General features: G+C 33.8%; 2 protein-coding genes across 5 annotated transcripts; both read right to left on the bottom strand.

The window, feature by feature from the left end:
* Positions 1-139: 139 nt before the first annotated feature.
* On the bottom strand, positions 140-3062 carry LOC132180957 (septum-promoting GTP-binding protein 1). The gene is made up of 6 exons (XM_059593972.2): positions 2640-3062; positions 2313-2433; positions 2083-2179; positions 1732-1771; positions 1544-1627; positions 140-383 (listed from the first exon to the last, which is right to left on the bottom strand). The coding sequence occupies exons 1-6, from the start codon at positions 2961-2963 to the stop codon at positions 219-221; spliced, it is 831 nt and encodes a 276-aa protein (XP_059449955.2). The 5' UTR covers positions 2964-3062; the 3' UTR covers positions 140-218.
* A 5644-nt stretch (positions 3063-8706) lies between these two features.
* GLR3.4 (glutamate receptor 3.4) lies at positions 8707-15957 on the bottom strand. 4 transcript variants are annotated; one of them, XM_059593490.2, is made up of 7 exons: positions 15730-15957; positions 14683-15072; positions 12521-13860; positions 12032-12309; positions 10949-10980; positions 10415-10824; positions 8707-9411 (listed from the first exon to the last, which is right to left on the bottom strand). In XM_059593490.2, the coding sequence occupies exons 2-7, from the start codon at positions 14993-14995 to the stop codon at positions 8953-8955; spliced, it is 2832 nt and encodes a 943-aa protein (XP_059449473.2). In that variant the 5' UTR covers positions 14996-15072; positions 15730-15957; the 3' UTR covers positions 8707-8952. The 4 variants fall into 4 exon arrangements, with proteins under 4 accessions (XP_059449473.2, XP_059449472.2, XP_059449474.2 ...); XM_059593489.2 differs by having other exon boundaries at positions 15744-15957; XM_059593491.2 differs by lacking the exon at positions 15730-15957 and adding an exon at positions 15303-15425.
* Positions 15958-17017: the final 1060 nt, after the last annotated feature.

The following is a 17017-nucleotide window of genomic DNA, read 5'->3' as shown; positions in this document are numbered from 1 at the left end:
CAATTGCTGAACATGAACAACACAGATGTTATTCATAGTTGGAGATGCGGGCTCTTCCCGCCTCTGCCTTTCTCCATGACATTCAAAGCTGCAGGAGGTGGATTGACAACCATGAAAAATCCGGTGACATGCTGACTCCAGGTCATTTTCTTGGGATTTAGACAGATTTTTTTTTTTTCTTTTCTTTTATTTTTTTGCTATATCTACAGATTAATCTTCTAAAAATCAATCATGGGCTCTCCCACAGTCAGATTCCTCTCCACAGTCCATGGCAGGTCAAAGAGCTTTGCAGTGATGAATTTGAAGATCTTATTGACATTGATGTTGTAGGTTGCACTTGAAAAGAATAGGGTCGCATTCAGGGCCTTTGCTAATGCTCTTGCCTGCCAAGAAATAAGATTAATTAGAAATCATCATATCACATTATGCAGATCATATGAGCTTCAAAATGGTTAACTTGGTTAGTTTGTGAGCCCCTGTTGTCCTTAAAGGAGGTAGTTAGAGAGCCTCTACCATCACTGAAAATAGTGGTTGGATTGATGGTGTCTCCTTAAAATAGGGTGACAGTATGCCCCATTGTTCCTTGAATTGGATGTCTCCTTAAAGTGAGTTGTTGGTTAGTTTTATGAAACCAAAACTATCCTTAAAATGAGTGGTCACTGTTTGCATGGCACAAAAATCATTTGAGAAACGTTAGAAACCGCATTTTTATCACATCACTATCTCATGATGTTGATCTGTCAATCTCAACAAACTCTTAAATTTTTTTTTTTCTTTCTTTTTTTAATAATGACTGATTCAAGAATTAGTTGAGACTGTCATGTCAGCATTGTGAGATAAGAAGTAAATTTTAACATTATTCAAATCATTTCAGCTAAAAATAACATTGTTATCTCACAATATTAATGTGTCAATTCTAACCAACTCATGAGACTGACAGATCAGTCAGGGTCGTAAAATAGTTGTAAGATAAAAATGCAATTTCTAACAATTCTAGGTGATTTTTTTGCTTAGGCGTGAGGAGGATGCAACGTCCTTATCCATTCATAACTCATGAGAATGCGCAGTCTTCTCAATCCTTATCCATGTCTGTCTATTCTCCAAGATTGACAAATCTAGTCTAGCTCATATTCTACCCTAGAAAATGCCTATAATAATTCATAATCTTGACAATTAACATCTAAATGAGTATTCGAGAATATTAGGTGAAATAATACTGATTTGATTGCTTAAAATTATAAGAGAACAGTGGGATGATAATTAAGAAATCATGAACTATTTGAAGGCTTATCAAACTGAACCATCTTCCCATTCTTCTCTTAATTTTATGATCTTTATTTCAATTCATTATCCCATGAATACAACAACAAAAACAATAATAATAATAATAAGGATAAAGTTTTTTCTCTAAAATGGGCAGGGGAAAATTCCTCCGATCAATTTATTAAATTTATATTTGTTTTCAGACCATGCAATTATCACACAGACATTAATTTAATAGACTGAATTGAAAGAATTTTTTAACTCAAATTATAATTTTTACCTGACTTCCGATCGTCCACTGCAAATCTATGGGGAGTTGGATGAAGTCATCAAATTTTGTTCCGATTAAAACAAGAATTGCCGTCTATAAAAATCATGCATACAAGAAATATCACATACATGATGAGCATCAGCAAACAAAAAATATCTAACAAAGAATTTGTGAAAAAAAATTAAAAATATGCATACTTGATTCCATTTTCTCACTTCTTGATGCCACCTTATGACGCTGCAATCAAGGAAATTAAACCCATCAAAATCAAGTTTAAGAAAACCATATCCATTTACCCCTAAATTCCTTCAAATTCATAATCAATGCAAAAAAGTAAAAAATTGATGATTTAGATTGCATTTATCCCTCGATTTTGTAAGCCAAATGGGTTTTAAAACAAAATCAGAGTGCATTAGAAAGCATCGACGGTTTGATTGTCTTTTTAAAAAGGCACGATTTTAAAGATCGAACCGTGATTTTACCGATTACTATTTTTTTAAACCGCACGTTTTAAAACGGTTAAACGGAACCAAACTTAAAAGGCTCACCTATTTAGAGTACACCGACTTGTTAGATCAAACATGAGCAAAATGGCAACAGAATCCTTACAAGCAGCAGGAACGTGATCCCAAGCTTTTTTATCACCTGCAAGAATATATATACAATCATGATATATTATATATATATAAACAAATGATGCCTAAAAGAAACACATAGACATGGATTCACGTTGAGAAAATAAAAAAATAAAAGAAAGAAAGAAAGAAATCCAGCATACCTCCTACTTCCCAAATACAATAAGAAATACGTGCACCTCCAACCAATAATGTCTTATCCACTATATTCAATTCTTTCTTCTGCTGGGCTCTCTGTTCTTCATGCTTCCCTACATACTTCTCCTTCAACCATTAACAAGATGATCACCAGAAACCTTATGAGTCATCAATGGCAGCGGAGATAAAATCCCAAAGAAAAATACACACCCATTATGTTGATGAAAATCTATAACACAACCCAGAAAGCATTTTTTTGTTTTTTGTTTTTTGTTTTTTTTTTTTCTCTGAATGAAAACATTAACAAACAACTTAAAACACAAAACACAAACCAGAAAACTTGTCTTTCCAATTTGACGATCACCCAAGAGAGTGATCTTCAAGGCAACCAAGTCGGAGCTGTCGACGTCGTGGTTATGAAACACGGGTGTGTCAACATGCTCCTCCGCCGCGAACTCGGCGGCCTCGGGAGTGCCTAGAGGCGACGGAGACGGCACCATGGTATGCGGCAACATGCGGTACCGGATAGGTTTCCCTAGGGAGCACAAGAGAAGCCGGTCCAACAGCCGCCGGAACCATCGGCGGAGGATCAACATGCGACGACGAAATCTCCTCCGCAGGCTGAGCTGAACAACTTTTCGACAAAGTTCAGTCATTTGAGAGGTTTATGGGAGAAGAAGGTTGGATGGATATGGATGATGGCAGGCTGGGGACTGAGTCTCTCTCTCTTCTCCTTGAGGGAATGGAAGCTGATGAGATTGTAATGGCTCTCATAAGAGAGATCTCAAAAGGGTCGTCTCTGGTTATTTTTAGTATATGCTTTTATTGGGTGTTTTTTTTTTTTTTTTAATTTTTCTGTTCAGTTACAACGACCTTTTGCGATCAATGTGACTGCTTTTACGGGACGGTTGACCGGTAATATGGACAAGATCTAATGATTTTAATACTTCCGATTGCCGGCTTCTGTCTAATATTTTTAAGTCGGTTGGTCGGGCTTTTCTTCTGTAAATTTTCCTTTCATTGAGGGTTTTTTTTTTTTTTTTTTTTTTAAATGGAAATAAAGTTTTTCTATAAATTAAGTCGAAAGAAATTATTTGATTTTTTTATTCCTAATCAATAGAAAGGAGGAAAGGGCTAAGGGAGCGGTGGCCGGTAAGTCTTTGCTCCTATTGATTCGAATGGAGAAAACGGGCAATGAGTTGATAATGAGAAGTGGTCCATTTGGTTATTAAGCGTGTGCTCTAAAATTGGCACATCTATTGAATTTGCTAGAATTACTCTCTGATCATGGTTGAGAACAGTGATAGCCGCAGTTGAGGACTTTCTAAAGTCCACATTATAGTTAGCTTTAATGTGGCTCGGAGGAGGAGGAGCGCATTTTGCACAACTTAGAGAGGAGAATTACATGTTTTAAAGAAAGATGTTAATTTAATCATTATAAAATTCTATAATGATTCATCTTTAATTTAATGGTAATTTTAAAAGTCATATTAACTTTCAGTAAATAAAAAGATGATATATATAGCATTACTAGTCAATCTCTAATTTAATTTGTCTAGAGCAATCTGCTCTATATGCTTGATTTTCAATAATTCACACTGAGAAGCCTATCCCGCTCTGATTTCGCAGAAACTAATGGGGACAATGGAGGGTGTAGCCTTTGAGGTGGCGCTACTTGTTGTCCGTCAAAGCCATTAGGAAAAAATTAGAGTTTGCTGGACGGATGCTTTTGTCATGATTGTCCTCTCGATTTCACTTTGATTGATCAATAGAAGAGTCTATGATTTTCTTTCAAAAGAAATAATAATAATACAATAAATTGAAGAAAATTTCTCCAACCTACTTATTTATATCCTAATAATCGAAAAAATAATAATTAATGGACACACTTACTCTCTATTTATTATATTCAATATTAACTATAAAAGGTGAGAAACCATTTTGGATCGTTGACTTTCTTAGATTGTACATTTAATTTCCCGAAACCTATATCTCTTTAGTTTAAAAAATATCTTTTCTTCCCATTTTTGTGTAAACCTTTTAGATAGCAATCAGAACAATTTTTGTTTTAATGTTTTTTTCGTAGACCGATATACGACAAAAATGGGAAGATAAGATATTTTTTTAAAAAAATATCTTACAGAATTGAAATGATATAGTGCTTATCTAATGGTTAATTTTTACAATTATATCATCAAGTTGTAAGACAATCGTGCAAGTCTACTAAATAACATTACTCACTCATTCTTTTTAAGTGCTTATCTAAGGGCTAATTTTCACGGCTATATCATCAAGTTCTATGGCAATCATAAAAGTCTACTAAATAGCATTACTCACTTCTTCTTTTTTTGCTAGAGTTTCTCGTACTATATATGATTTGTTTGGGTTGGCAATTTTTTTTTTTTAAAAAAAACACTATTTAAAAATAGGGATGAAAACATAGTTAAGCGTTTGGTAAAATCATAGTTTAGTCTTTTAAAATTGTGCATTTTTAACATTGCACCTTATTACCTGCGATTTGAAAACGTAGATTTTTTTACATTTTTAAATTACAATTTTTAAAAAACATGTTCCTAGATGATACACTTTTTGTGATTTGATTTAAAAATTCCAGTTTTTGTCACTGAAATCGCAATTTCAAACGTACTCTTAGTCAATTAAAAATTATATATAGTTACGAAAATTAACAAAAGTAAAGAGATTATGTGTACTCCATAATTGAGTGAAAAAAAATATTGTTATTCAAGGCGGCTCTTTTTTGGCATTCAGTCAAAGAAACGATGGATTGGGTTATTTTATGACCAATTTTCAGTTATTTGTTTTAGTTTTTATTAAGTATAGTATTGTATTGTATTGTATTTATTTATTTTGACATGTCCATACAAGGAAAGGGGGAGAGGAGATTCGAACTAGTGAATTCCGCTTCATTAGGCGTGGTCCACAGCTGATTAAGCTACCTCTTGGAGACAATATTGTATTTATTTGTTTAGGGCTTTGGTGTTAATTAGAGACATTAAAGTTACTTTTGTTATAATTCTTTTTAAATAATACTATAAACAACATTTTTATCTCATAACTATTTCATGATGTTAACATGGCAGTGTCAATCAATTCTTAATTTTTATTTTTTAACAACGAAATGATCAAATGATTAGTTGGGATTGTCAAATCCACATTGTGAGATTAATAGTTATAAAATAAAAATATAATTTCTACAATTTCTCTTCCACAGTCATAAAGTTAAAAGGATGAACTAATTTTGATATAATATAATCTTAACTCAAATGTATAAGCTTAATTGTGTCTCCCATATATTTTGATATTTTTACTAATTCCATCAATATTAATTTTGAAGGAATTGTGTAATGTTCAAGAGGTCAAACTAACTCTAAACATGATTTAAAAAAGTTTTAGGAACAAAAAATCAACAAAATCATAGAGGAAAGTAAATAACATTAATATTGATGATGTTGTAAATCACACTACTATTGACCTCCAATCAAGAATATGCCTGCGAAAGAAAGACAATATAGATAAACACATAGATTTACCATAAGTTAAAAGGGATGCTTTCAAAAAAAAAAGTTTCTTTCAGTTTTGTTCATCACGTAAAATAATTATACGAAACATATTACACATCATTCTTTCAACTATCTCTTTTTGCAAATCTAATGAATCTATTATTGAATTTGTAAATTCATGTGTATCTTACATAAATTCAACGATGGATTTACCCGCTCACTATAAGGAGATTGGTGAAAGATGAGATAGAGAATAATTTTTATCATTTCTCAAATTATACTTCTGCCCCTCATGAAATGTGGTCAGTTTTACCTTTTTTTTTTAAAAAAAAACACTTAAACAATAGAACTATAATTGAATAACAAGCATCTTTCTTATCTCTTTCTCTTACATATATAAATTGATATATAATTGTGATACAAGTGGTATCTATGATGCTTCTATTTTATTCGTCAGCTTATTTAATGGGGCTTACCTACTGGCAATCTGGTGATGTGTACATTCCTAGATCAAAAGTATAAAGTGATCTAACTAATATATATATATAAAATATGGAATCTTGATTGGGATGATGCGAGAAAGCTCGACATCTCAACCATACAAAATGGCGGGAAAAAAATGGTATACCCACTTTAACAATGAGTCAAAATTCAATAGTGATAAGGAAAAAAAAAACAATAGTTTTTTTGTTGGGACAACTTATGTGTTGAACTGCTTCATCTTGTACTGTGATGTTGTATTGAAATATTTTGTTCTAATGCTCCATTTCTTTTCAAAGACTTTACACTGTTTCTTACGGGTGGAGAACTGGTAATTTAACGTGGTATTAAAATTAATGATTTCATGTCTCTAAGGAGTAGCTCAATTGGCTGTGGACCACGCCTAATGAAGCGGAGGTCACTAGTTCGAATCCCCCCTCCCCCTTCCCTTGTGTGGACATGTCAAAAAAAAAAAAAAAAAAAAATTAATGGTTTCATTATCTACCTTTCATTTTAATTAAATATTTTACACATTAGGCCTCATTTAATCGGAGCAATTTTGAAATTACATGTGAGGAAAAATATTAAAGTATTAATTAAATTATTTAATTTATGACGGGCAAACAAATATTATCTCAACCTTTTGTAAACTCTTTTCTTTTATTAATGCAATCTACTTTTAAAAAAACAAAATTCCAATAGTGACCTTGATGCAGCACCACAAAGGTCGGTCTCTTACCGAACCAAAAAAAAATTAACGTGGATTAATCCCATTACTGCACGTAATATTTTAATATAATAACATGTCACCAACCTCATGGGTCATATGATTAACTTTAATTCTTACAAAATTCTACGACTCCTATCAACGTTAAACGGGTGTTCTTAGGGAAAAATACAAACTAAATAATGTTTAATTAATAAAAGGAATATCGGAGTGACGTGCCCTCATGACTCATGATGATGAAGGTTTTAAAATAAATACATATATATAAATAAATGAAGTAGATTTGAATTATGTGGCAAGAAGTTATAGATAATCAAATTAACCATATGTTAATTAAGAAAAAGATGTTTGGTCCTTTAGCCTTAATTAAACGGGCTAGGCCCTAGGGTTTTGATTCTTCTATTGCTTGCATCAATTAAATTGTGCCCTCAAACTCCATCTCTTATGACGGTCGGGTTCTTTCAATTTAGTTTATTAAACTGACATCTATTCTTAGAATATGCAATTCTCACGTTCATATTGTTAATTCTATTAAAAATGCATTTAAAAAAAATAAAATACTTTAAGGATAGATGTCGGTTTTATAAATTGGGTTGAATCAAGCTAGTTTGAAAAAAAAAAAAAAAAAAAAAAAAAAAAGGTCCACGTAAGTGTGCGCTTAAACTCCTTCCCTATATTGGCTTCCTCCGGGTGGTCGATGTTGTTCTTTGCTAAGAGTGCAGATGGGTTTGGACCTCATGGGGTTCTTACACCTGTAATTAGGGTTTGTAAACTTCATGAGGTTTATGACTCTTCCTACACTTCTTTTGCTTTTAAAACCGCTTTATTCGGTCCCTTAGAGAGGACATGGCTAACTGTTTGGCCCATTTCTTACTTTGTTCTGGTTATTTGTATTGTTTATTTCTGTGTTTAGGTCTATTGTAGGGGAGCCCACCTATTTTCGGTATTTTGATCACTTGTAACCATTTTCCAATTTTATTAAAAAAAAAATTAAAATTTTTTTAAAAAAAATAATAAAAAATAAAAATAAAAAATCCTTACCCACAAATTTCTAAAATAATTAAAAATGAATCGGATAACTTGTGTACAAAGGAGCACATATCATTGGGCATGTAGTAGACATTCGATTAACCAAGTCTATCTACAAGCCTCAAGACAATTGCTCTGTTTATTAATGCTTTTTAGATGGTACTTTTTTTTTTTTTTTTGTAAATTGAAAAAAATGTTCTGATATAACATAAAAGTAAAAATAGTTTTGAATATTCTATGAGAATTATATATATTTTATTATTATTTATTAATATTTTTTTAAAAGAAAAATGTGATATCAAACAAAGCCAATGGTATGTTACACAAAGTTGTCAAGTTCAACGGAATTTGCTGAACATGTGGATATTGCAGGTTAGGTCGCAGAGGGGAATTTATAATGTTTCTGGCATGGCATAAGCTCTTAAAGATATCTTTAGGAATGGAAAAGAAATGGGATCCCTTCAGATTTTGCCACGAAGAAGAACATTCTAAAAATGGCCAATTTTTCTTGTTCTCTGAAAATGAAGCCGAATGGGAGCCAACATGATTACAGCATATCGTTCTATTTTGGATAAGACAAAAGATCAACAGAGAACATTTCTTATAATTCTAAAGAACAAGTACTCTTTTTTCTCCATTCAAACCATGCATGGTAAAAACAATCTACATCTTGAATATAGCTTCATTGCTTCATTGAAAAAACAGGTACAAAGTGGTCTATAACTATGAAAGATTTTCTCAATGCTTTCTATATATATATATAGCTTGCCTAACCTTAAGTGTTAAGAGGGAGAAGCAGATATCTGAAGTATAGATGAAAATGTATTGATCTGTTTTGTTGCCAAAGAGAAGCATTAGAAGCTCCACCAGCCAAAGAACAAATTTTCCTTAAGGGGGTGAATTGGACTGCCCATCTGAGCTATGGCTGGCTTGTCGTTTGCTATCGCTACTCTTTCGCCTAAGAATCTCCTTGATCTCTACTTCTTTCCTATCTACAAAATCAATCAAGTTTTTGAAGCTAGTTGTTCGGATTGAGCGTCCGGACCGTGTTGTCGGTTCAATCTCCTCCACATCCCCTTCCTCAGCCTCGGGGATAAACCTGCGGTATTGACATAAGACCTTACAAGAGAAGAAAATAAGAGCAATGAAGCATGCAATGCCACAGATAAGGAACAGGCCCCAGAAGCTCTTCAGAGATAGTTGGGTTGAATCAACTTCGTTAATTTGCATAGTGCACTCGGAATGTGTCAGCCATTTATTATGGATCTTTTGAAGATCACCATTCTCTGAGAGCTGAAGAATGGCAGTTGACAAGTCAACTGCAAGAGGAGAGTCCCTTTGGAATGCCTGAGACAAAGGAAAAATTGAATAATTAGAAAGATATTGGACCATTGTGCACGTCTCATGAATTCCTATCTTAAGAAAGAGATTCTGAAATCATTTGGGTAAACTAGAGTTTTCATTAAGTTTAGAACAGGAGACCATGAGGGGCCTAGACTGTTTTACAAAGGGAATCAGGTGTAAATCTATCGATATTTTTTGTCCCTTTTTTGGCATCTAAACTTAAGTATAATATTATAAAATAATTTAGGAGAAAATACACTTTACCCCCTGAACTATCCACTCATTTGCACTTTTAACCCCAATATTTAAAAAGTGACACTTTACCCCCCCAAAAAAGTATCTGACATTGACACTTGACCCCATGAAGTAAACTTTACCCCCCAAAAGTATTTTGAATTGAGTAAGTGTCAATTCAAAATACTTCAGGGGGTAAAGTATACTTTATGGGATTAAGTGTCAATGTCAGATGCTTTGGATGAATAAAGTGTCACTTTTTAAACATTGAGGTTAAAAGTGCAAATGGGTGGATAGTTCAGGGGGGCAAAGTGTATTTTCCCCAATAATTTAAATTCCTTGATATGTTTTAAATACAACAGAAAGTAATTAACAATACTTGAACTTAGAAACAAAAAGAATATATAGAAAGAGCATAAATAAATATAAAGAAAAAAGAGTCATCTGATGATTTATTTATATATCAGAATATTAACATTACTAGGAATATTTTACATAAAACATGTAGCTTATTGATACAGAAGATGGAATATAAAAGGTCTAACAGAGGAGGCTACTATTATGTGCAATATCTAGCATATTAAGGCATTTATCTAGATATAGAATGATACATATATACTTCTTCTGTAAGGAGTTGGAAATTCTGCCGCAATTCACTTAAAAGCCTGGAGCTGGAAATTTCAATTTCCAACTCCCTACATGCGATTTAAGATCAAGATCACATTTGGCGTAAGCCAGTTAATTAACTTATGGCAGGAAAACAAATACTTACAAAACCCCATCCGCTTTTTGTAAACTCTGGCCCAACAGTCCTGAATTCGCAATTGGTGCTGGACAAGAAGCGTTCAATGTAAGGAAGCTCATCAACAATGGCAGCTACACCACCATTTCTTGGTCCACGCAGAAGAAGATCAACATACTCTTCCTGGGTTTTCAACTTAACGAGCCTAGATTCTGCTATGTTGAGCTCATCAATTAGATAATTCCATGCAAATGACCCGTCTTGAATCCCAATTGGCTCAGTACTTGCTATCAAGGTGTCAATTCCTTCAATCCGTGACGTTAACTGCTGCACTGTGAGGATTGACGTCAAACTAGCTGTGTAGCTTGAATTTATAATTAGCACTACAAATAGCCATACGATCAGTACCAACCGTCCAAGAGTGCCCACAGTGTTTTCTCCTGTGCCAGATCCAAGCAGCAAAGGATATTAGGAGTTTCAAATATGGACTCCCCATCAACACTAGAAGGATTATGTCATAGAGTTATTGTCAAAAGCACAAGAGATTAGGCTTGAAATACGTACTATGCGAGAAAAACATTGTTGAGAAACTAAACCTGCAAGGTGAGAAGCAATTTCAATCAGTAGATATTTTCTAAGATATAATGAAGCAAAGCAAGCATGGTAAGCAGATCTAATAGCAAGCATCTAGACCATGGCAGAACCCTGCTTAGGCAGGACTTTTACGCTATTTTATGGCTTTTGATTCTTTAATTGATATGGTCATTATTTTGTCTTATTGATGACTTTTAAGAGAACCACATCACGTTTGTTTATATATATCATCAAAGGAGTATTTTATATAATTACTTATTTTGGTTCAAATGATTTGATATATTGGCTACATACATTTGGTTTTGAGCCTTGTTTTGTTTCTCTGTTTTTGCCCCACTAGCAACGATTTTTTGCTGTTGCATTTTATAATTCACGTTGATCAAAATGGTTGTTCTATTAAACTTCGTTATTAAAAGTGCGTTCTTAATAAAGATAGACGCTATAGTCTAATCTTGGGAACTTGCGTGTCAAAGGATCCGATCGCATCGAGTTATATACTCCGGGAGGCACGAATCAACCTTTAAGAACAACGCACTTGTGTGATTCTATAGCATTGTGAGATCTTTCCATACTCTACTTTTCATCTCTTGTATTTTATTTATTTTATTGTTAATTTTCAAATTTGTATTATTTTATTTCTATAAGAATTTTGTGCACCATCCAAAATTATTTCCAACAAGGCATACATATAGTAAGTGCATATGATGGAAATATTTTCATGGGAAAAGGTAGAACTGATATTTTTACTTTTATCATAGTCTATTACCATACTCGAATAGACAATCATTATATACCCTCATGACAACTTCAGCTCTAACATGCAATAACAGGCATATGTTGCAGTCATGATCTTCAGAGTCTGCAATATTTTTGTACTTTATGTCTCATGCATAACCAAATTATTTCATTGACACCCAGGCAATAGAAAAGTCCATTGGCAAGGGGCTTTGACATCATTTTCTAGAGACATATCATGTAGTTTTATACAAATTAGAGGGCTTCCATCTCTGGCAAAAATGAAAATGACATTAAATGAGTTAGTAACATACTGACCAAAAAATTGTCATAAGTTGTTGGCTCGGTGGACCACGGAACTCCTGATTAATCCGGTGCTCAAGAATCCAAACAACAGCTCCAACTAAAAGAAAGAAGGCGCCAGTGACGCACCACATTTCAATGGTAAATGGCTTGAGGAAAGCCCAAGGACTTGACTTTTGCTGTTTGACAGGAGCAACAACAACAAGTCCTGATTCCATGTAAGGCTGTGTGAAATCCACAATCCTTGTCCTATTTGTAACAATTGTAATGTCCCCAACAGCTGCATCATACTTCTGAAGAAGGAAGTAGGTCAAAATGACTATTATGATTCAAACACCACATTTCATCAAATTATCAGATAATCTCTAGTTCAGAAAGTCCTCAAAAGGAGTAATAAGAAAAGTACACATGCACAAGTTGACATCCATATTATAGCTAACAAAACTTAAATATTCAGAAAATTCACCAAAAAATTAAAGTTACAAATGAAACCCAAACACTCACATTTTCTGCAACCGCATTCACAAGATTGTTGTAAGAAGGATTTCTTTTACCATCTCCATATAAGATATATGTATGGGGAACAGGATAAGGCAACAAGGCTATGGCAGCTTCAAAGACATCGATACAGTAACCTTTTACCCCCGGAGGGTCCTTGTCTTTAGCCATAAATTCTTTGTACTCTGCTCGGTTTGGCACTGCTATTTGCAGTGGCTTACCATTGTTTGGGAATACCCATCCCCGAGGTTTTGTTATAGTTTCACCAGGCCATATTACACTGTAAAGACGTTGATTACTGGATGAAGTATTAGGAGGCTTAGTATATAAGAGCTCTGGAGAAATGATTGAGAGCTGAGAATAATTTGACCAATAGCCAACCCTACGAGACCCAGTCCCACCAATGTTCAGAATATCATATGCTGGATGAAGTAAATTTTTATCTGAATCAAATTGAATCTGACCGCTTACACCTGCAAAGTTCATCCTTAGAATTGTCTGGAGATATTGTTGGCCTCCATCAAAAATACGGAGTGATGTTAACCGCAGGTTGCTTCCATTTGTTTCTCGCAGCCTTGGGTCATCAGAGAAAGATATATTTCCACCTTCTTTCAAAAAAACATCAAGTGCACGGGCTGCTAACCAAACAGAATCATATGCATAGAGCGCATATGAATTGAAGCTTACACTCTCATTGTGTTTTAGGCTGTTCCACCTAGAATTAAAATTCTTTTTGAGATCAGTATCTGGGGTGTGATGGCGAAGTGCAATGACCCCTTGTAAGAGATTCATTATGTCAGGGTCAGCTGTTTTTGATGAATCTAGGAAGGAAGGAAGCCAATCTGTTGCAATCCAAACATACCCACCGGCCATCATCCCAAGAGACTTAGCAATAGAGAAAATTTTCAAACCAGAGTCAGGATTTACATGCACGACATACACCCGAGATTCCATGAGGTTTACTCCAACCAGCAAGTCATTGATTTTACTGTCAGGGGCGTGAGGAGGAAAGGCGGCTTTGTAAGAGATCTTGGCACGTTTCTTTGCCAGGGCATCACCCAATACAGAAATTCCACCTCTGCCATAATCATCGTCTACAAAGATGGCAATCACCTCCCTCCAATTACAATATTCAACCAAATCAGCTATTGCATACATTTGGAAATAATCACTATGTGTAGTGCGGACAAAATATGGGTATTGCAGTGCAGCAAGAGTTGGGTCTGTTGCTCCAAATGACAGAAGTGGCACATGGAGTTCATTAACAACGTGGGAGATGACATGAGCTATGCCAGATGATTGTGGGCCGATTGCGACAACTACATCATCATCCATCAGCTGCAAAGCTACATTGTTAAGGACACCCATCAAACTTTAGTTATTTTTCCCCCCTCCTTCAGGAGAGGCACACAGCAAAATAATTATCATACATGATACATATAGTCCTAGTTAATGCTTAGCTTGCTTAAGACTCCATTTTAGAAAGTGCTGATGATCACAGATGGTTGTTAAATAGCAACAAGAAGTTGACATCAAATAATTGTTATATCCATTGGATGACTCTACTAAAAGGATAAACTTCAAATCTGCTCTACCTCATTTTGATATCATAACGATTTCTTTTATTGATAAGTCACACACGCGTCCAGTAGTCTTACAGTCACAACTTTACCCTCTACACCCTTCTTAAGAGGAGAGGAAGAAGTGCCATTTAAGCTGGAACTCACTGGCAATACTATTAACAATTTTTTTTGCCATAAAATGAGAACATGTGACTATTAACTCTCAAAGCAGGAAGATTGGGGGGGAAAGTTAGACATCATGTGACTTCTCCTTCACCAAGTTTTTCTTTTTGTATACTTAACAAATAATTTCATAGCCATTTGTGTTGTTAGCAGTTAAGCTAGAGAAAAAAAAAAAAAAAAAAAAAAAAAAAACATCCAAACTATTATGTAAGGCTATCAAGATTATAGTCCCTTCCCATCAAAGCAATAAATACAAAAGCAAATTTGAACAAGGAAATGGAAACTAATATATGATAAATAAGAGAGTCCCTGAATTCAAAGGCAAAAGATTCCCCTCATCTAAATAGATCAATGAAAAATTCGGCAACCCAAGAAAGGAATAGTTCTACATCTACTCTAAAAGTGTTGAGCTTCACGAAATACCTTCCACAGTTCCAAGAAATCCGCTGCAATTAGTGTCGTGTTTTATGAGGTTCAATTTTGTTCCTGGAAGAACACTCGAATCAGAATTGACATCATCAATTGCAGCTAGAATTGCTGGTTTTGCTGACCTTCCAATAACCGAATCAAAAGTAAACAGAGCTCCAATATTCACGACACTCTGATTTGAAGAAGAAACATTGGCACTCCCAGAGATACCCATCACACCCATTGGAACCCACATACAAAAAATCACTAAAAGCAGCGTTCTTCTCATGAGAATATGATCAGGCCTAGGAGTCAAGAGGTTCTCCATATCTAATAAAGCTTTGCAAATTGCAACTATTAGATTGGCTCTTGTTCTGAAGCTCAGGCCAGCATTACTTCAAGCACCTGTCACCCATTTTCAGTGTGAATAAGAAACCCCACAGAGAGCCAGTGAACAAAGAGTTTGAAGAAACAAAATCTCAGTCTTAAATACCAGTTATCCAAAAAGCCAAAAAGCAGACATTTTCCCCATTAACATCTTAAATCACCCACTAACATAAAAATTAAACTGATAAAAATAATAATAATTTATTCATTTAACATATATTCTAATATAATTTTTTTCCATTCCCCACCACAAAAGGTTCAAAATTTTTCAGCACCCAAGATGGCTCGTCACCCTATCTCCACCATGTAAATTCAGCACCAGCTAACAGAATCAAAATCCTGTTTCTTAAGCAGCCCGCTACACCAACTTGGATACTAAAAATTGATACCCACATGAGAAACCAGCATTAAAGAACAAAAAAAAAAAAAAAACAATATTAAAAATGGATATATTCAACACTGCCTATATTATATGCCCATTAGTGTACTATCATTGCCAAACCCAAAAAAAAAAAAAAAAAAAAACAGAAAACTTTGAAAGAATATAATCATGTTATATAAACAGGTTTGGGAACCAATACTTGAGTGTACTGAATTGAACCCACATGCATGAACAGAAAGCAATATTAATATTGAAAGAGAGATATCAAGAAGAAGTTGGGTGGAAAGATTTACCATTTCCAGATTACCTGAACTCTATATTTGGGTACGCCAAACTCCATATAAACGTGTATGGTCAAGGACACAGAACAGAACCAAAAACGCAAAGGGAAACTCAACCTCAAAGCTCCTAACAGTCCAGCAAGCTCAAGCAAAGAATTATTCTCTCTTTTATTTTTTATTAGTATCTACTGTACATTTATTTGTCTAACCTTCCTTTCCAGAATAAAAGGTGAAGTTATTTCTTTTTCTTTCTTTTTAGATATAGGAGTAGCTAGATCTTACTGTACGACTGCTGTTTTACAAAAGGATAAAATTAATCAAGCTGTAGTTTATCAGTTTTTTCTTGTTTTAGTTAAAGCCAACAGGATAGTTACGTTTGCAGTTGCTTATATATCTCCCATACCATGTAATTTTTATTTTTATTTTTATTTTTTGTAAGATATACCATGTAAATTTAAATAGAGTAATTTTAGGTACTAGCATATTCACCAGTCTTTTGATTAATAGCAATTATCTCAATGGTCGGCCCACTAATATAGAAGTGGGATAAAATATAAGTATATAGTATTAACTAATGCTAAAATGAATATCCGTGTCTTTCTTGGGTCTTAGAATTAAGATCATCTCCATTTTCTTTGAACTGGATAATATCTTATTATTTACGGGTATTTTTGTCCCTTCAAAAAGTAAAATGACAAAAATACCCCTCTATTATAACTAATTAAGTAATGCTAGGGACCATATTTTTATTTTCTTTTTATCCTCTTAAAGCTGATGTGGCTTTTAAAATCACTATTGCGTCAAAATTCAAGGATGATTCATCTAAAATTTAATAGTGATTTTAAAAGCTACATCAGCTTTAGAAGAATAAAAAGATGGTCCCTAACATTATTCTAACTAACTAGATATTATTCAATTCATTTGAACTGAAGAGGGTCATGTTTCACTTTTAAAATCACCATTTGATCAAAATTTAATAGTAATTTATGACAAATTTAGTGTTAATTTTAAAAAGTACATCGATTTTGAGATGACAAGAAAAACATTACTTATTTGATTAATACGAGACAAAAATTAGGTCCAGCAACTTATCTAAAAAGCTTTTGTACAATACATGTTTTGTTACATTGATTAATAATCTTTGAGCAATAAATCTAACAAAATGTTTCTTTATTTTATTCATTCTCAATTTCTCATCAACATTTGTCTTTGGTTATTTGATTGTTTCTTTTCTCAACAACACTTTAATTAGCAAAATCATCCGCAGCTCAAAATATGACCGTTGATAAAAAAATAAATA

This window comes from Corylus avellana, chromosome 5 (genome assembly GCF_965113065.1).
Source record: "Corylus avellana chromosome 5, dhCorAvel1.hap1.2, whole genome shotgun sequence".
NCBI classification, from domain to species: Eukaryota; Viridiplantae; Streptophyta; class Magnoliopsida; order Fagales; family Betulaceae; genus Corylus; species Corylus avellana.
Note: the sequence above shows the minus strand (reverse complement) of the source record. Positions and strands in the feature narration are given on the sequence as shown.

Coding starts and splice junctions, on each gene's coding strand:
- GLR3.4 (XM_059593490.2), bottom strand. CDS start 14,995: ATGGAGAACCTCTTGACTCCTAGGCCTGATCATATTCTCATGAGAAGA. Junction 10,981..12,031: donor CAACTTATGACAATTTTTTG/GTCAGTATGTTA, acceptor CTCACCTTGCAG/GTTTAGTTTCTCAACAATGT. Junction 9,412..10,414: donor CAAAAAGCGGATGGGGTTTT/GTAAGTATTTGT, acceptor CCTTTGTCTCAG/GCATTCCAAAGGGACTCTCC.
- LOC132180957 (XM_059593972.2), bottom strand. CDS start 2,963: ATGACTGAACTTTGTCGAAAAGTTGTTCAGCTCAGCCTGCGGAGGAGA. Junction 1,772..2,082: donor AGTCGGTGTACTCTAAATAG/GTGAGCCTTTTA, acceptor CCTTGATTGCAG/CGTCATAAGGTGGCATCAAG. Junction 384..1,543: donor AGTGGACGATCGGAAGTCAG/GTAAAAATTATA, acceptor ATTTCTTGGCAG/GCAAGAGCATTAGCAAAGGC.